Raw genomic sequence first — 20995 nt, 5'->3', positions numbered from 1 at the left:
TAAAAGTAGGCAAAATAAAATGCCAGGACTGAGCAGATACAGCAATCCTATACCTACATTGCCCTGAGACTGGAGATGCTCCTCAGTTACACCAGCGGAATGATTGCTGAATCCAATGCATGTTCAGCCCAGAAAGGGAGGAGAAAAATGCAATGGGAAAATACAATGGTGGGCTGGAAAATGGCAGACACACCCACAACATTCCCACCAGTTTCCCCTACCCCTGCATGAGGTGCACTGTCCTCACATTTTCATCTGCTGGGAGGAGTTTGGTGTTTTTGAACTAACACCAGTGCCCACCAATCAGGGACTGTGCTAGTGGCAATGCTTACTTGTTCTGCTGCTGGCCAAGGGGGAGTCTTTCTCCCAGTTTGCATGAAATGGAGCGTGAAATAGATCTGGGACAGGGGCTGTGAAGAGCAAAGGGTGGTATAGATTGTGTCAGCACTAACATGTTTGTAGCAAAAAATGTAGTTTTTCCTCATCTTCAACATTCTGCTTTCAATCAAGGCATACTCTGCTCCCTCCATTGCATCCTCATTGTGCTGTTTGGAAGAGCTTTTCCAGGTAGTGTGGGGCCTTTTGTAGTCTGGACTGAAGGAGGTGGAAGAACCGACAGTAGCTCACTGTCACTTTTCTGTGCAGCATTTTGAGGATAAAATTGCTAGTATCCACTGGGATGTTGACTCCGCAAATGTTGATTCAGCAGATGAATCTCAATGTGTCCAGAGCACTTTCTAGTCCTGCTGTGTTGGTTGAGTTTTGGTTGTTAAGACTTGAAGATGTGGACAAGGTGCTTGGATCAGTCCTGGTAACCACTTGTGTTCTGGACTCCTGTCCCTCTTGGCTTATAAAATCTAGCAGGGAGGTGATTAATGCCTCCTTGTGAAAGGGAGTGGTCCCTGCTTGCTTGAAGAAGGCAGTGGTAAAACCACTCCTTAAGAAGCCCTCCCTGGATTTGGAAAAGATGCTGATGACACATAGCTCTGCTTCTCCTTTACATCTGCAGGTGTGGCAGTGGATGTGCTGGACCCTTGTCTTGCCTTGGTAATGGGCTGGATGAGAGCCAACAAACTGAAGCTCAATCTAGATAAGACTGAAACACTGTTAGTGGGTGGTTCCATAGGGCCAGATAGAGAGACCTAGAGAGGGTCACATTTGGCTTCTGGGCCTGAGGTTCCCCACCCCTATCCTAAGACTACCCCCTCAACCACACACTGCATTCTAGACCCACATCTCTTCTTCCCCAAAAGGAGTCTCATAATTTCCTTCCCTGTCTCTTCACTTGCCCTTCTCCATATTTTTACTTTTATTTCATTATCTTTAACCAAGGTGAAACATAGATACAAGGAATCATTCCTTGAATCAACCCTTATGAAGCCTGGTTGCTATTATTTTCCTTCAAAAACCCCAAAAAGAACCCCCTCAAGAACGACATAGAAAAAAATGTATCTCACCCTATGTTTTGATTATCTTTCACTCATTCATAAAGGAGACCTTCACGTTCATTTGCCTGAGGCTATGAAGCACTCAAGGTCTTTCATACTCGGGAAGGAAAAGTAACAGCTACTGTTCTAGAGAAAACCTTTGATGCTTGGATTCCTCATTTTATTTATTTTACAAGATTTATATACCGCTTGATTATAATACAGGACCTCAAACAACTGGTGGTCTATGACCGTAATAATAAACTGATTGATTGACCTCAGTTTACAAATAGGTGTATATGCAGCATTCCTGTCATAATTCAATCCAGCCACGTTGTGGCAAATATATGTGCAAACTACCAGTGTTTAAAAACAAATCTTTTGCTGATAACCTATAGCTTAAAGGAACATAAGCAGTAAGTTTAGCATTTAGATTGCAATATTTTAATACTGCTACATGCAACCCCCAATCTCTGCCAAGCAGTAAGAAGATTCCAGGGGGTTCTGGGCACTGACCCAGAATTGTGTTTCCTTCTGGAGAATTAGGCACAGCAGAGACTGCCGTGTTTTTATGAAATATGGTTTAATTACACATATTTACAACCTGCGCCTAGAGAGAGTTCCCAGCATTCACATCACAGGAGAGTTCTTTGTTGCCCTGCTAAGAGTAGCCAGCTCAAATCCAAAAGCAGATAATCAGCCATGCTGCCTGCGCCCTGTGGTGATGGCTTCTTCTTCTTCAGCCCCGCATGGCTGTCTGCCCATTTCCTGCTTCTTCCCAGCACCAGTTGCAGAAACAACAACTCCTCTTCCGCTTATAGCTTCACCCATTGTCACCCAGGCAACCTCCGTTTTCCAAGCCTATTGCAAAGCAATCACATTTTTTTCAAGGCCCACTGTAACCCTGGCAACCCTTGTTTTTCCCAGACTCAATAATCTTCCTTTGATGTGTTCATGACTGGTCATCAGCACCTTTGTACTCCTTAACAGCTTACCCCCAGGCGATGCCCTGGTCTGGAAAAGAAGCTTAGTCCACAGGAATCTATAGGCAGGGCACCCAGAACCCCAGGGGAATTTGGATACCCACAAATCCATAACAATACTAATGTGAGTTCATATGTGTATGCAGATGTGGAGTCTAAGAGAGTAACTAGCATGTGAAATGTATTCCTCCAATTTCCATATATCTTTTGACCACTTTATTCCCCAAAATCTATCTGCATAGGATGAATTCTATTCTGATAAACTGCTTCAAGCAAGTATTCTCTGCTTTACTGGCAGAACAATATACTCCCTCTGCTGAATATATTATCCCATCCCACACCTTAAAACCCTCCATTACAAAGGAATTGTCTTTCAAAATAAAAGATATTATTTATCTTATTTTTAAAAATGTAACTGCTTCATCAAAAGATGAATATAATATTTAAAAACCTTAAAGACATATTAAGAACATAAAACTTAAGGAATGGAGGAGGCAGTTCTAACTAAATATCACACATCTTTTTTGGATCATTATAAATGTACAGAACTAGGCAAATTTCAATTTGCTCAGTGAATTGTCTACAAATCCAATCCTCAAGCCAAATAAAGAGCATTGGCAATAGAATTACTCCTGTGGCTTTTGCATATAATGTTATTGATTTATCCATCTAATAATACCTACCACTAGCATCCTAATCTGTAGATCAATTTCCCTTTCCATGGAACCACCCATCTTTAAAACTGCATTATTGTATGTTGTATGATGGTTAGGTAAAGATATGCATTATAGTAGATTTTAAAAATCTTTCTGGAATTAAGGATTTTTAGTACTGGAACTGTGAATTTAAAACTTAGTACCATTACTGTAAAATTATGTAGTTTCACAATTTTTAGTTCAACATATAAGTTCATGGATCACTATTTTTGTAATGGTTATATTTACTCTCTATGTATCCACTATCAGCGAACCCTGGAATATTAATATTTCTTTTGCTCATTGTCTAAAGACACACTTTACATGAATTAAATCTGCAGGATAAAAGAGTTTTCTTCAGTTTTGAATTCCAGACATTCAAATGACATGAAAAGAAGCTGCTTGAGAAAACAATTTAACATACCTAGTACTTCTATTCAGATTCTTTTTACTTTAAATTGATTTTTCCTCTAAGTAACCATAAACAAGCTCTGAGCACTTTCTCACTGCCAACAGCACAATCCTAACCATGACTACTCAGAACTATGTCCCAGTGAGGAAGGCGAGTGGCACTGTAGTCTAAACCACTGAGCATCTTGGGCTTGCCAGTTGGAAGGTCAGCAGTTTGAATCTGTGCAACGGTGGTGAGCTCCCGTTGCTCTGTCCCAGCTTCTGCCAACCTAGCAGTCTGAAAGCACACCAGTGCAAGTAGAAAAATAGGTACTGCTGTGGTAGGAAGGTAAATGGCATTTCCGTGCACTCTGGCTTCCGTCACTGTGTTCAGTTGTGCCAGAAGCAGTTTAGTCATGTTGGCCACATGACCCAAAAAGCTGTCTGTGGACAAACACCGGCTCCCTCAGCCTGAAAAGCGAGATGAGCGCTGCACCCCATAGTCACCTTTGACAGGACTTAAGTGTCCAGGGGTCCTTTACCTTTTTTACCTTATGTCTCAGTGAATGAAATTGGGCTTACTCCCTGGTAGGGACCATTTGCCATTAAGTACTTGATTTATCTTTATACATGGCACAGCTAACACCAAGCCTTAAATACGTTTAGAGGAGCTTACACTCTGGTAAATATGTTTTAGGAGAACAGGGAATGGCCTTCCAGCTGTTGATGGACTCCAACTCCCATCTGACCCAGCTGGCACTGTCAATGGTTAGAGATGGAGACAGTTGTAGTCCAACATCTTCAGGAGGACCACAGGTTACCCCATCCTTCCTTTCTATAGAAAGACTAAATGAAATAAAAGTTTTGGCTTTTTAGCCACTAATGACAAGAAACATGATGCTAACCCATATTAATGAAAAGCAAGGCTGGAGAATCCTTTAGTGATTTCTTTATAGAAAGTCTGTTTGATCTTCATTGGCACCCACTGTCTCCATCACGTTTTTCAAACAGAGTTAAACAAAAGAAACACATGACACAGAGACAATTCTGACGATGGTTCTATAGAAACTATGTCTATCATTAGAAAGAAGAGACAGATTACTTTAGTAGGTAGGGTGTTGTTTATACAAATGTAAACGGGCTGTCTTGGTAATCAGTCAAAAGAAAACCAGCATGTTTAGTCGGGGGGGGGCAGTGTTTGATTGAAATCTCTATCTTCATAACTTTTAAGGAAATCATAGGAGATTAAACATTGTTATATAGGGGTTCGTAAAGTTAGTATGCTCCTAGGGCAGGCATCCCCAAACTTGGCCCTCCAGATGTTTTGGGACTACAACTCCCATCATCCCTAGCTAACAGGACCAGTGGTCAGGGATGATGGGAATTGTAGTCCCAAAACATCTGGAGGGCTGAGTTTGGGGGTGCCTGTTCTAGGGATATGTAGCAAAGTGAGGTGAGACAGAAATGTCAGAGAGGGGAAAATACGTTGAGGAAAGAGTTGGGATAAATGCTTGGTTCTTCAGTGGCCACTTAAGAGGCCACTGAGAAACCTAGAACCTTGGCATACACACAACTGTGCAAAAAGGAGAAGGCTGCAGTCAATGCTGTTTTCCTTAACTTGCCCATGTGGGCACAGAGAAACAGCTCTCCATATGTCAGTCAAAACACTAGCCTTTTGCAGCTACAAAGCACATTCTGAAATTTGGAAGGGAAAAAGGTTGCTTGGGAACTAGACGGATATGATAAACTGAAAGATACCCATATTGTAATAGCATATTAATATTGTTTCTAGAAAGGAAATTATATGTTAAAAGATTTCTAGAGTTCTTTTATGAAATAAAAACAGACAGCTCATACCACACAACCTATGATTCATTCACATGGGAAGCTGAATCTGAAGCATATTTACTCAAAAGAAAATCCTGTGGAGCTCAGTGAGACTTACTTTCTCATATGAGTGTCACCACCAACACAAGGGCGCTGCTGCTGCTGCTGCCAACCTCACAGGCTGCTATGAGGCCTGCCCCGCTACCAATGGCAGGAGTGGGCTACCAACGTTGATGTACTTCTGGAAGCCAGTGCCAGAAGTTTGCTTCTGGAATAGGGCTGGGCAATATATCAGTGTATCGCCCCAAACCGGTTTGAAGTTCATATTGTGATAATTGTTTCATAATATTTGAGCTGGGCAGTGACAGAAGCGACAGTGGCCTGCCAGGCCTTGCCGCAACGGTAGGAGGAGGCGGCAGAAAGCAGCGGCAGAAGCAGCAGCCTGGCAGGCCTTGCTTCTGTGCCGGGAAGTGGCAGCGGCAAAAGCGTTGGTGGTCTGCCAGTCCTCATCACAGTAGTAGGAGGCAGTGGCAGAAACAGGTGCGGACTGGCAGGCCAAAGCTGCTTCTGTCAATACCTCTTGCCACCTCAGTGAAGCCTGGCAGACTATTGCTTCTGCCACTGCCTCCCACCACAGCAGCAAGACCTGCCAAGCTACTTCCGCTTCTGCCACCTCCTGCGGCCACTGCCAGGCCGACTCCTCCTCTGCCACCATCTCCCGTTGTGCCTAACACACAATCTCTTTGCGAAATCCTGCATGTGCTCCAAATTCGGCCCTGCACACCATGTGCAAAAGGCGTCATCTAGCTGCAGGCCAAGGTTGCCTGCTTACCAAGAAAATGTAACGGGCAGTGGAATTTGCTGCCAAGGAGTGTGGTGGAGTCTCCTTCTTTGGAGGTCCTTAAGCAGAGGCTTGACAACCATATGTCAGGAGTGCTCTGATGGTGTTTCCTGCTTGGCAGAGGGTTGGACTTGATGGCCCTTGTGGTCTCTTCCAACTCTATGATTCTATGATTCTATGATCTTCCAGCACCTGGGTTGGGATGCTGAAAAAAGTAACCCAACAGGATATTTCACTCACACGCCCATAACAGACTGGCAGCTATTTAGACTCTTGCAGCGACTGACAAAATAGCAAAGGGCGAACTGTGAATAATAATAATAATAATAATAATAATAATAATAATAATAATAATAATAATTTTATTTATACCCTGCCCATCTGTCTGGGTTTCCCAGCCACTCTCCATGAAAAAGTCTCCATGAATCGAAAGTGGAGACGAAAGATGTACTTTCCCCCGTTTATTTGTTTGTTTTGTAGCGCAAGGAAATCTTTCAATTAAAGCCAGTTTTTCAAATGAATGAATGAATGAAAGAGCAGCGAAGGGAGCCATTGCAAGACGCCAGCCGGCCACGAGCAAGAAGCCGGATCCTTCCTCTTCCCCCAAGCCAGGCTGAGGGCGGGAGGGCGCGCCTGGGAGGCGGGGGCGGAACACTTTCCCTGGCGCCGCCCCGTTGCCATGGTGACGGCTAGGCGTCTTTCCCTGCCCGAGTCCGTAAGGCCTACAAGTAAGCGGTGCAGACTGGGGGGTAGACCCGGTCTTCACTTTCCCTTTCCCGGGGGCTGGTTTGAACGCCGTTATTCATGCTGGGAGGGCAGGCGCGGAGGGAGAGAGAGAGAGAGAGAGATGGAAAGAAAAAAGCAACAGGTTGCGCTGGTGGTGGAGAGAGCGCCGTCTCCCCCCGCCCCCCCCCCGCCTTTGTATAGCATGGCTCTAGCTGCAGGTGCTGAGCCCTCCGTCTCGCATCCAGCGGAGCGCAGAGAGAGAGGTTGTCCTCTCTGCGTGTGCCCGGCTACTGGGGGCTTCTTTCACACGTGCATAGAATTGGGCTGAACGCGCCCGCGCAGAGAGGCGCCTCGCCCTTTCCCCACCTGTGTGGGGCTTTTTCTTCGGGGGGGGGGGGAGAGTTGCGCGCTTTTGTGTCTGGATCCTATAGTGTAGAGTCAGCCCACGTTTCTCCTTCAGTTCCGGGTTGAGGCGAGTGGGGCGAAGTTGGAGGTGATGGGCAAAGGGGAATAATGGGGAAGATGGCGAGGGGGGCGACGAAGATCCGAGATCAGTGGGGTCTTCTCTCTCTCCCCACCTCACCCCATTGCGGGCTGTGTGTGCAGAGACTCTGCTGTGCTGTCCGGTGTTCAAATAAATCGCTCCTGATCCCCGATAACGATTAGTTACATCCTTGGGATTTGGGAACCGAGAAGCGCAAAGCTGGAAAGCAAAAGGTGCTTTCAGGCGCTCCAGAGCTAAAACTGCTGGCGCGCGGAAGCGCAGCGGAGAATATATATATATAAATGTAATCGGGCGCATTTTAGCTCTGGAAGAATCATTTTGCAGTTGTCAGTAATGCTTCACTTTAATAGGTGTTGACCCTCTAAAATGTACAACACAGCAGTACAACACAGATCTCGGACGCCCTGCGAGAAACCTTTGGTGGGGGGGACGCAGTGGAAACGCAGTTTCTTTCGCTAACTGAACAGCAAGACCCTCGTCAGATTCGTGTAGCTGTCCAGTCTTTTTAAAAGCAAGCGAATGCAATATTTCAGAACTCCCTCCAAGGCTGCATTTCTGTATTCATCATGCTGGTTAGAGGTGGAGTGGTTATTTTGCTGCCACAGTAGTCTGAAGCGATTTGAAATGTGGTTCATTAAAAAGGATTTGCCTTAAGTAAGTCAATAGGCAGGGAAACTCTAATTCAATATTTATTTAAGGGCCAAAATAAGCGTACAAGCCCACAGCCAACAGTTAAACTGGCTTATGGCCACTGAAATCAATGTGCTTGAGCATGCCTAGCTCTGTGATGGATTTAGGCATAATTATAAGTTACTTCAATATTTTAAGTTAGGATATACAAATGTTACACAAAGAATGGGTGGGGATATATCTGTTACTTTTGCGGGAGGATATAGATAGTATTTAAGGTTTTACTGAATAGTAGCAAAGGGAAATTATAAATGACAATAAGAGATTTTAGGAACACAGTCTTGTCAACCCTTCGCCAATCACAAAAAAGCTTGTCTTGAACCTTTCCAAGTGTAGGCAAGAGAAAGGATCCCAGGCAATCGAAATAATCACAGAAAGCAAGAACTGTCCCTTTGAAACTGCTTCTTTTGGGTGGCATGCCCTGCACTTTAGCACTAATCCTTTCAAGAGCAATAGTGTAATATCTCTAGCTGATTAAGAACACTGTGAAATTGCTTTTGATGTAGGAATTCTTCTCTAATTAGGCCAGTTTGGACAATTCACCCCCAAACCTCTCAAAGAAGGGTTTTTTTAAGTGGCTAGCCCTTTGTTAAAATGACATTCTGTTGCTTTTATGTAGTAACTTTACAGTTCTAGAAGGATTCTGCCTGCTTCGGAACGTTACATTATGGCAAGATATGTGTATGTAGATCCTCAGCTTTTTACACAATAACTTTAAGTAGATACAGTTTATCATTTGATGAGGTGTAGGTTTTCTGCATTTCATAGTGAACTCCTGAATTATTTTTCTTTCAAGATGATGGCATTAACATTTCCCTGCACATATTTTTTGTTTGCTGTTGCACACTATCCCCGTCCCATCTATTATATAAGCCACTGCTTGTAGCTATTCTAGAACTGGATTGGGGTAGTGCAATTATAGCTCAAGCATCAGTTTTTGTGAGTTTGCTGCAGGTGCATTTGAAAAGGCCTTCAGCAACAGACAGGGCCAAACTAGATGTTATGCTAACACATTTGCAATCCTAGCCCCACATTTGCCAAGATAGCAGGGCTGGGAAAGGGTTGGCAGTGGGGTGGGGTGTTTATCTCCTCGGCGCTGTGGGTTAAAGCCTCAGCGCCTAGGACTTGCCGATCGAAAGGTCGGCGGTTCGAATCCCTGCGGCGGGGTGCGCTCCCGCTGCTCGGTCCCAGCGCCTGCCAACCTAGCAGTTCGAAAGCACCTCCGGGTGCAAGTAGATAAATAGGGACCGCTTACCAGCGGGAAGGTAAACGGTGTTTCCGTGTGCGGCTCTGGCTCTGGCTCTGGCCAGAGCAGCGATGTCACGCTGGCCACGTGACCCGGAAGTGTCTCCGGACAGCGCTGGCCCCTGGCCTCTTAAGTGAGATGGGCGCACAACCCCAGAGTCTGTCAAGACTGGCCCGTACGGGCAGGGGTACCTTTACCTTTACCTTATATCCATTTATAATCCACTGCAAATACCCTCATAGACTTTTTTCTTTCCCTTATGGGGGGTGGCTAACTTTGTTGCAGTGTGGGGGCAAAAGCTGCCTGAAGGCATAGAAGAATGATTGGGTGATTAAATTAGGACTTTGGCTAATTAAACAATCCATGTCTTTTTAAACTGTGTGTGTGTGTGTGTGTGTGTGTGTGTGTTGCTGTGAAGGACAGCACTGAAATTTAATCAGTCAATCAATCAATAGCCATTCTGCCCTGCTAATCCCTGCAACTCTTCTTTTGGAATTAAGATGGAAAATGTGCTTTTGTAACAATTTGGGTGACAAAAGCAACACTCTGTGTATGTGGTAATGTGTATTGGCTACCCACAAGGAAGAAGTTTGCCAGCTTTTTGGGGGGGAGGGGATAAGATATGTTTCATTGTCTTGCAGGAAGGGATTTATTCAGACTGTGAATAGATAAGATGGTTATTTTTCAGGAATATATAAATCAGGTGGTAATTTTTCAGAAATATTTTTAACATTCTGAACATTTGGTAGTTCTTTCCGGAATTTGCCACTCATATTAAAATTAGCATAGTGTATGGAAGTTGGGTGACTCGATCCAAATGCAGCAGAAATGGTGGTCCAGGTTTGCAGCATACACCGAAAAAGCTTTAACAAATTTATTGCATCACAAGCATTTAGGAAATGTGCACATGATTATGCTGCAAACGTTATTACACATCTATTCAGTAGTCAGTCCCATTGAAATCAGTGGGCTTACTCACATGTCACTGTGTACAGGATTAGAGTCTTACGGTATCTATCTACTTATCTGTCTAAACTAGTTCCCAAATAAAGGTAAAGGTAAAGGGACCCCTGACCATTAGGTTCAGTCGTGGCCAACTCTGGGATGCTTTATTGGCCGAGGGAGCTGGCGTACAGCTCATGTGGTCATGTGGCCAGCATGACTAAGCAGCTTCTGGCGAACCAGAGCAGCGTGCGGAAACACTGTTTACCTTCCCGCCAGAGTGATACCTATTTATCTACTTGCACTTTGACGTGCTTTGGAACTGCTAGGTTGGCAGGAGCAGGGACCGAGCAATGGGAGCTTACCCGGTCATGGGATTCGAACTGCCGACCTTCTGATCGGCAAGTCCTAGGCTCTGTGGTTTAACTCACAGCGCCACCCGCGTCCCTTTTCTAGTTGTAGGGAGTGGTAATTAACACTTTGACAACCCCTATCTCCCTGCTGTTGACAACTGAATCAATTCATCCTCTAGCCCCCAAAAGGGGCAGAATGAGTTTGAGTAGTTTAGCTCCTGGCCCTGTGGTGTACTCCTTTACTTTTCCTGACATATTGAATATTCAATTCCCATCCAATCCTGTGGGGTCAGATAAAGTGCTGCATTTGAGTGTGCTTCTAGTGAGGGCAAACCTGCTCTTAGCTCTCAATGACAGCGATTGTGGCAGGGAGTGTAGTGTATGCACAGAATATGCAAAGACACACTGCAGTCCCCTGGTAGCCTTGCAGTGTATAATCCCCACCCCTGTGGTGCCTGCCATGAGGGACACTTTGCTAACATTTAACAATTTATCAATTTCTTTGTCTGATATGTGTTTAAAGTGCATTTCTTTCTTTCTTTAGGTATCCTAAAAGAACAAGCACAGTACTGCCCATCATTAAGCTGTAAGAGTTTATCATCTTTGGTTTATTATTCATACAGTTTGAATAATCTCTGTTCTGATTTCTGAGATGTTTATGACACTCCAGTAGCAGCTCTTGGCATGGGCGTAGCCAGGGGGGCAAGGAGGGGCAGCTACCCCCCCAATCAGTCAAAATCAATAAAAATACATAGTTAACTGAGGTTCTCTCCTCCCCCGCAACAAAAATCCTGGCTACGCCCATGGCTCTTGGTTATGTGGCAAACCGCTCATATGCAGTCGCTTATTAGCTGGATGGGGAAGTGTTCACGGCAAACTTCTAATTTTGACATTTGCAGTGCCATGAGTAAAAAAACATGGTGAGCTGATAGATGCAAATGTTTCAGTATATGGAGTGAATTAAAGTGAACACTGTGTGGTAACTACCCCATAGCCTTGCTTCTGATGTCATTGATGAAAATACTCTGCTTTCAGTTTTATTACGATTTCAAAAAAGGTATTCTAGCCACAAACCACTGATACATCTAAAGATGGCATTGTGTACTTGTTGGTCATAGTATTCACAGACTCACTAACGTGCAGAAATAAATTGCTGTTATTTTTTATTTTTTTTTTGCAGTAAAATGGTTTTGAGTGGTATTCTGGGTAATACTTCCTCATATTACAACTTTGTGTATTTTATATGTTTTCTTTTTTTTCTTTTTTTTAATAATAATTTTTATTAATTTTCCAATTTTTACAAAGATATCATTTCTTAACCTCATTTTCATAAGCCTCTTTTCTCGGACTTCCCCATACCTCACCCTTTTTGCATCCTTATTTTACAGTTTTTCAACAACTCTTTTTGCCAATTAAATTTAAGCTCATTGTCATTCTCAATTTTACCTTGAATCATCAAACAATTTTAGCTGCAATTCTATTTTTTTTTCTTTAAGAAAATGTATACATCTTTTGATTATAATAAAATCTCTAAGTGGTTTACAAGAAATATTAAAATTATCAGTAAAAATTAACAGTAAAACAGATGAAAACCTGTCAACATCTATTATTCAGTTTGTTTTGTAAACTGCCTTTGTAAGCCTGAATGGCAGCATATAAATCTCTTAAATAAGTAAATGAGATTTTATTTGGCTTCATTAAGCACTGTTCGACTTTTCAGTGACAATGTACTGTCACTCTTCTTCACCTGCTGCTGGCCTGTCAATCTGCATTTTAAGCTGAACCTGAATACATCCCCTAAGAAGTTTTTTATTTACTTTGTTTGCACATTCTCATGGCAATTATCCTGTCAAATGGAGTTTTCCCTAAGAGAAAGACCTGATTTATATACATTATTCTGTGTCTTGATTAGTAATGGGCAAGCTTTCTTTCATGTACTTTGGAATGGGCTCAATTCAGATCAGCCCCTTTAAGTTTTAGGTCTAATCACACACTTGGTGATATAACTAGGAACACAATGAGGCTTGGAGGCCTCTATGTACCCAGTCTCATAATGATTCCATTCCCTGCTGCCTCTTTCACTTTTTCCAAATCTTTCTGGGAGGTAGCATGCAATCAGAGGTGGTTTTAGGGCAGTGCAACTGGTTCCGCCACACTGAGTACCAAACCTAGAGAGCAACAGGGCACCACAACTATGATGTAGTGAATTGAGCAGAATGGAAGGCGAGAGGTGGGAAGCGAATTTTAGCTTCACACAGGTCACCACTGAAATTTCGAAGACCAAAGTCCGTTCCTGATGCAGTTGTTGCTTCTGCTGCCTTGATTAAATCCTGGAACACTCCAGCAATCACATCATGCTTGCCAGAATCACTGGGATTTTAGTGGAACCTGCAATTTTCCAGGAATCTTGAGATACACAGTGCTGTTACATGGCCTAACAAAGTCCCTTTTAATCACTGACCCCAGATAGGTTTCAGCAAAACAAGGGAAGTGAGTGGCTTTGGTTGTGGGAAGGGCTGGTGCTGGGGCAAAATTGGGTTAATTATGAACTGAACCCAATCTCTAGATATGTTTGCCCTTCATTTGTAATTTATTCAGGAGGTCCAAATGGAAGAAGTTCGCATTCAAAAGACTCTGCAGTTCTGAACTGGGGATTATCATTAGTCTTGATCTCACAACAGTAGAGGTTCATTAGTGCTCTGTTACTTATTTTTACTTTTAACTACTATCAGCTATCCCGTACTTGTAAAGCAAACTAAATTTCCTTGGAATAACATATCCCTAACAATTGGAGAACCTTCTCTCCATTTTTACAATGCTGTGTTTCTGGCTCCATTAAAAGTTTGTGCCTTGAGGCCTGCCAGCAGGGCTTACAATATCTACATTAAACCAAATTTAAGAGTAAGGGTGCTCCTGCTGCTAACATTCTCAGATCATAGACTTGCAAAATGAAGGAACTGGCAGCTGTAACTTTAATGGTGGGAAGTGTAAGCTGAATACGTGGGGAAAAGAACACAGTGCTCTATGTGACAAAAAAGTCCTATTAGCATTTATGAACTTCAAAATGACAAGCTAGACTGCTCTGTCTAATGGCTTTTTGTTGTTGTTCTGCTTAAAAGAAATAAAGCTTGTGCACATATAAGACTAATTGTGGTATTAAGTTACTATCATTATGTTGTCATTATAACATGTTAGTGTTCCATAAGCAATGTTCTTATAGCTACTGAAATGTAAGGCTGTTAAAATAAGTACTTGTTGGGTCATTATTTAAAATTGGGGCTTCATTCTAATATACAGGAGTAGGAAATTTGTTGCAAATGTTCAGTTAAAAAGAAAAACAGTGAAACTGAATGTTACAGTTAAATGCTGAGAAATGCTAAGTTGAGATACTTGTAGGCAACTTGTACTATCACTGTTACAAAAATAGCTATGTATTTGTTTTCCCTGTTCAGCATGAGGCCTAGTAGTATGATCACAATATTCTATGTATCAATTTCTCACCTGCTCCATTATAAAACATAGATTTGTCTCATGCCTACATGATGATAAGAGAGCGGTTCTATTGCAAGCACTGTTTCTGTGCCAGTGAATATAACCAAATCTAATATTTCAGTCTAGAAATACTTAGAATGTTCTTGAAATCTCTGTTTTTATTTAAAAAATAAAATAACTTCTCTGTGCTTTCATTGTTACTTTTATGTGCTCCCAATATTCTTGGAAGTTTTGCATGCCTAGTTAAAATATGGTTTTGGGATAACACCTCTTCATTGCTACTCTTACTCAAAGTTGATTTCAAATCGGTGTGTGCTATGAGGGGTCTCTGTTTATTATGATGGGTATCTAATGAGTCAATTTCACAGTGACTAAAAGCTCTGCTGATATCTCAGTGCTGCGAAACCTCTGAACGACTAGTATAGTTTACCCTGAACAACACACCTGTAATGAATGTCTAAGAAAAGTGAAAACTATGTGACATGAATTTCTGACAATATTCTGTATTCATTTATTTAGTTCAAGATGAATATATTCCTTCCTGTGCCAGTGCAAACCCCCAAAGCGCATCCAAGTAAGGAAGAGATGAGATGCTCATCACCAGAACTTGCAAGGTGTGCGTTTCTTGTATTTGTTTGTTTATTATTTCTCAGTTGAGTGTACCACTCTTTAAAGCTAAAGTACTAAAGGAGCAAATTGAGGTACAGGTCAGCTATGAGAAAGAGTCAGACCTGTGCACTAATTGATCTTGAGAGGGACTGTATGCAGTCAATTAATGTGTAATTAGAGTGTTTTAAAACTTTACGACTCCCTCCCCTTTCTGCTGATGACCAAGTTACAATAAACTGTGTGCTTTGTGATAGAAGTACAAAATAGTGGAGCTGAAATTAAGATGGAGAGGCATTTTTAATATTTATGGATTCTCAATAGTAGCTGTTTTTGTAAGAAAATGGGCAGGTGGTCTAGGTATAAAAAAGAGCCTGTTGGGCGGGATAGGTGAGGCCACAGGGGCCTGGAGGAGAGAGGAAATCACCCAAACCAGTCTTCCTCTGCTTTAGGTTGACAGATGCCATCCATCAGCGGAGGGGACAGCACTGGATACCACCACAGTCTCTAAAGTTTCTTACCAATTCACTATATTTCCCCCCTCAGGAAGCTACATTTGAATTTTTTTTCTGAATTTAAAGCATTATTTGACTAGTTCCCTGAGTTTGATGTAATGAATGCATTGGGTCTCAGTTGTGCTCAAATGGTACATCTTATCAAAATGTTACTAGGATTCTGCCATCAGTTGGCTTTATCTGAAGCAGTTCGTTACTGGGTTATGCCCTGACATTTTCACATGGGTTAGATAGAACTCTGTGCTAATATTTCAAAACATTTGTGATTAAACCTGATTTTCAAAAAATAGCAGAGAAATCCTCCTCAAAAGGAAATTCTGTTGAATTTAGTGAGGATTACTCCCTGGTTACCTCCTGCCAACCTAGCAGTTCGAAAGCATGTCAAAGTGCAAGTAGATAAATAGGTACCGCTCCAGCGGGAAGGTAAACGACATTTCTGTGCGCTGCTCTGGTTCGCCAGAAGCAGCTTAGTCATGCTGGCCACATGACCTGGAAGCTGTAAGCTGGCTCCCTTGGCCAATAAAGCGCCGCAACCCCAGAGTCGGCCACGACTGGACCTAATGGTCAGGGGTCCCTTTACCTTTACCTTTACCTTTACCTTTACCTTTACCTTTACTTTACTCCCTGGTAAATAGGGATTAAGATTTCAGTCTAAATGTATCTTGCCCAACTCAAATAATGCTCATTGTGTTCATTGCACTTGAGAGAGAAGATGCACATTTACTTTCCAATCACTGCAAAACATGGAGTCCAATAAGGTTTATTATTTATGTACTAAAAGTGAAAGTCATGAATAAAAGGAGCCTTTCGCTAAAGCCAAGTGTACTTTTCTACAAAATAAAGGTCTGAATTAGCTGCAGACCAAAAAGGTAAAGTGATACTTGTACTTGTTGATAGTATGTGTTTGATAAAATACTTTGTCAATATTTTAATATTTATCTGTCTTTGCTTGGCAAAGGTTAATACATAATACATGTAGCAGATTTTGATGTTAAGTCACCTCACTGTTCTTTAATTTTTTTTATTTAAATTTAGGATGCATTTGATCAAAGGCAAAGATGCCATAGATCGTTATTTGGCCAAGCATATCAAAGGATTGTCAAAACAAGAGGCTGCTGCGTAAGTAAGGTCTTTCTGAGGCATTTTTATACTGAAAGTTTATTGTTTTCTTTCTTTCTAGTCTTATTCATTGAAATCTAAAGTTCCTCAGGCAATTTTCTGAGGAACATGGCATTTAAAAATTAAAACTGATATTAAATAATTATGTTTCACTGCTACTTATCTTGCATATATCAAAGCATTCAGTTCAATGCTTGTGTTAATTCACCGATTTACCAAAGTAGATTTGCAGCATTTAATTGTTTGTCAGTAATTAAAATGTATTTTTCTTCCTTGATTTTTGTAAAGCCTCTCACTTAAGGCTGAAGTTTTACTTTCTGAAATATGCTATTGTGATTTGCAGTACTTAACTCTATAATGTTCCCTGGTTCTCTAAAACCCACTGTCCAAAATCAGCCTGGGGGGGAGTGCAGTTTCCCACACAGTTTACACAGCAGAATCACTGCTGCTTCTACATAGTGTTTAAAAATAGTTGTATGCATAGCAGCATTTTGATGTACGTCATTATCCCAACTTTTGCCTTTGTTTTGTCTGTGACCCTGAAAGTAACGTCGTAATTCAGGAATTACTACCTTAGGGTTCAGTAGTGTAGTTGCAGGCAGAGTTTGCCTTTGACTTGCAAAAGAGCATTTTATTGAAGTCTAAATGTGATTCTTTTTCAAGGGTACATACCAGGAGGAGTTACTGTCTGATCGTCTCCATTCTCCCCCTCTAGAACATTCTTTATTTCATGTAACAGTACCCTTCATTCTTATTGTGCAAGCTCATTCACCATAGGTATCCAATCAGTAGCTTTCTCATTAAAGCAAGACAGGTAAAAAAAGACTAACATTTGAAAGTGAGAGAACTATTTAAAAATACTTGCTTGGGGCAGCCCATCATATGACTTCATGCTGAAGGCCCATTCAATTTTTGATTCCTTGCTGCTGGGATCTGTTTAGGATTTCTGTGAAATCCAGTGTAAGAACCTGAATTCATGCGTCTGTGATTTTTGCAGACGTCAGCTTCCCTGAGTCCATCTGTAAGTGTGGCACTCTAGCCCCTTTTCTCTCTCCTGTCCCTTTTTCTAGTGATGAAACCTCTGAAGCACTGCCACATTATTCACTTTGGTCATGCTTCAGATTGGAGGGCACAGGACAGAGAATCTCTGTAATTTGGAAAAATAATTGCTTTATAACATGTGTTGACGAATCACTAAAGCTGCAATTGCGCTGCAAATGGTACCAAAGTGCAAGAGTAAATTCTGGACTGCATAGTAACATTCTTCCTTTCCCTTTATATTATTATGCGCTATTGCAAATTCAAAAATGAGATTGTTTCAAAACAATTAACAGCACGCATTGTTAAAATATTACTTTTGGAGAAAAGAGTTGAAATATGACATTAGAGATTACTCTTTGGAAAACACACCCAAAGTCTCCTTGTGCACAGTTGTGCTGTTCATTTAAATCTAACCAAAATAAAGATAAAATGTAGAATATTAAAGTAGATTAAGAAGTGCTGATAAATTATCCTAAAAGCAACAGGCCAGAGCATTGTCCCTCTAGTTACAATAAAGGAAAGAAATCATATTTCCCACCACAAATACCATTGGTGCTCACTCTGTTTAGCTTTAGATGTCTATTAAAAACCCTTACTGACATTCTGAAAACTTTAAATATTTCACAATTAACAAAATGCAGTACAGGTATAGAAACATAAATTAAATTGGTACCTGAGTACAACAGACAAAAATAGGATCCCTTAATGAAATAAAATGTAATTTCAGGGATACTAAATTCTGCCAACTGTGTCCATAAGGTTTGGTACAGTTGAGAAATACCTGCTGAATGTGCCTTTGTTTTAGTGTTCTATATATCTTCAGTAGAAGTAGAAGAGTGAAAGACTGCTTGTACTCAATTACAATTCCGCATTTGGGTAGGAAAGTCAAGTCAGCTTTCTTATAAAAGGCACATAGTACAGTATGATGAGTACATTAGAGCAGCTTCCTAATGTAGTGTTATGAAATCAAGCATTTTTTTTAAAATAGGGTTCTATCCAACTGAGCTGCTCACTGGTGTTAAAATTTCTGTCAGAAGAATGAGGAGAGAAACCATTTTCAATGATTTCCCTTTCCCACTCTTCATCCCCACATGCCCTCCCTAAATCTGCTGCAGAAGAGACAACTCAAAGTGTGTGAGATAGGGGGAAGGTTGGTCGGTATGGATTGCCAAGGCACAGTTCACATATTACCTAGATACATGGGTTCTTCATTCTACCAGGCAAGGGAGAAATCCTCTCAGGGTTATGAATCTTCTGCCACTGCATGGAGAACCCTCATTCTGAACTGGGACTTAAGCATTAGATGCTTATTCAAGTTGGCTCAGCTGATATATATAACTCCCTGACTTGAAATAATCAATTTGCATCACTTCTGTTCTGCCTCTCCTACTGCACCTAGCCCACTCAACCCCTTGTTTACTCCATTACTTTTCTTCACCTTCCATTACCTGTACATCTTGCCAGTGTGTCTGTACAGATATAACATGTTAGGGATGGCAGAAGGTAGATCTGTGGTTGGGGTGATCTTCCAGTAGTTCAGCAAGGGTTTCTGACTGTCAGCTGGCTAACAATAGCAGCAACTAACATTGTCCGCTCCCCCTAAAAAATAATTGTTGGCTGAAAAAGGACACTAGGGGAAACCTGAAATGGATTTAACTTGTTTGCTTGGCTGAGTAAGTGCTCAAAAGGCCCCCTTTTTTAATATATCCAACTGAGTTCTAGTTCTTTTGCACCTGGTTACAGTTGCTAGACATCAGAGTTCTAGGAAAGAAAAATATATACCTAAACACCTCTGTCCCATACTTTTTGGGATGGGATATTGTCACTACAATCCTAAACACACAAGGAAATACTTGCAACTGAATACACTGAAACTTTCTATTGTGTAAACATTCACAGGATTGTACTGTGTCTCACCTTCTTTAATGTCTGTGCCAGACAACTTTTAAAGCATTTATAAAAAGATAATTTAAAAGCCCTGCAGATCCCAAAATGGAGCTATGCATAATCAGTTTCAACTCATCTTTGTCACCACCCTTATTTGTATATATGAAGCCCTAGAAATTAAGAACCTTTGTGTGTAAAGCAGTTGCTGGAAGATCTAATATAACTTTTTCTTGATATACTTTTAAATCTTGCTGCTTGAGAAAGACTAGCTTATTAGCATTTTATTTGAGTTGATAGAATATTTTTTCCTAATGAAAAAAATTAATATTTGAAGATCGCTTTCAAATCTCCTCTCATTCTCCTCTTTACCAGACTAAACATACCTAATTCCCACAACCATTCCTCATAAGACTTGATCATCTTGGTGGCCCTCTCCTCTGCCCACATTCCAGCTTGTCAATATCCTTCTTAAATTGTGGTGCCCAGAATTGGGCACAGTACTCTAGGTATGGTCTGACCAAGGCAAAATTACTATAACTTCCCTTGATCAGGACACTAGACTTTGGTAGATGCAGCCTAGAAAACCCTAGCCTTTCTAGGCTACATCACATTATTTTCTCATATTAAGCTTGTGGTCTACTAAAACCCCAAGATCCTTTTTACATGTACTAATGGCAAGCAAGGTGCTCCCATCTTATATTTGTGCAGATGGTTCTTCCTGCCTAAGTGTAGGACCTTATATTTGTCCCTGTTGAAATTCGTTTTGTTAGTTTGGGCCCAGTTCTCCAATCTTTTCAGGTCCTCTTGAATCCTGATTCTGTCTTCAGCGGCATTGGCTACCCCTCCCACTTTGGTGTCATCTGAAAACTTGATGAGCATCCCTTCAATAGCTTCATCCATGCCATTTATAAAGATGCTGAACAACAACAGAAGGGACAGAGCCCTACACCACCCCACTTGCCACTTTCCCCCAGGATGACCAAGAACCATTAGTGAGCACTCTTTGGGTTTGGTCAGTCAGCTACAAACCCACCTAACAATTATCTCATCCTGTTCGCATTTTACCAGCTTCTTTACAAAAGTATCATAGGCGACTATGTCAAAAGCCTTACTGAAATCAAGATACAGTATGTCCACAGCATTCTCCTGAGTCACCAAGCTTGTAACTGAGCATGTTTGGTTCTCATTCAACTGTATTGGGATTTCTCTCTCTCTATAAAAAAAGGACTTATGCAAACATACTTATCCTAAGCCTTCATTGCTTCCTTCTTGTGGAAGTTTGGTGGGGGTTCCATTTTGGCTACATAAGGCTCCACAGTTGGATAATGTATTCACTATCAGTATATAGTGAATTCAGAATTAAAATTTGTTTACCTTCTAAACTCCCCACTGATATGATGCTGTCCAAGAGAAAAAATAATATATGTTATAGACAGTATTATAAGACACAGATTTGATGTTTTTTAATAACACTGACATTTTTAATTTTGTTTCAATGTGTATTCCTCTTTTGTCTAAATAATTCCTAATAATCTTGCATGTTGTGACCAAAATTTTATGTTTTTATGAAGCAATACTCTCTTAGAATTATATTCTCTTCGAAAGAGAGGAGGGAAGTGAGTCTTTTATTCAAATCAGTGGTCTCTCCACACTTTGATTTGATCTGATATATATGGTGTAACAAGAGAAAGACGAAATAATAGGAATGCA

At 41.3% G+C, this 20995-nt stretch overlaps 1 protein-coding gene across 3 annotated transcripts in view; it reads left to right on the top strand.

Annotated features, from left to right (window-relative positions):
- Positions 1 to 2453: 2453 nt before the first annotated feature.
- The window catches only part of TTC29 (tetratricopeptide repeat domain 29), a 125000-nt gene continuing 106458 nt past the window's right edge, over positions 2454 to 20995 (top strand). The window contains exons 1-4 of one of the 3 annotated variants that reach the window (XM_079990614.1): positions 2454 to 2534; positions 11170 to 11211; positions 14637 to 14731; positions 16274 to 16357. In XM_079990614.1, the coding sequence (XP_079846740.1) occupies positions 14643 to 14731; positions 16274 to 16357 (173 nt within the window). In that variant the 5' untranslated portion in view covers positions 2454 to 2534; positions 11170 to 11211; positions 14637 to 14642. Of the gene's footprint in view, positions 2535 to 6790; positions 6892 to 7828; positions 8049 to 11169; positions 11212 to 14636; positions 14732 to 16273; positions 16358 to 20995 lie in introns of those variants that run through there. The other 2 variants (XM_079990613.1, XM_079990615.1) reach the window with 2 other exon arrangements.

Source organism: Podarcis cretensis (assembly GCF_951804945.1).
Source record: "Podarcis cretensis genome assembly, chromosome: 9".
NCBI classification, from domain to species: domain Eukaryota; kingdom Metazoa; phylum Chordata; class Lepidosauria; order Squamata; family Lacertidae; genus Podarcis; species Podarcis cretensis.
The sequence above is the reverse complement of the archived record's forward strand: the minus strand, read 5'-3'. Positions and strand labels throughout refer to the sequence as shown.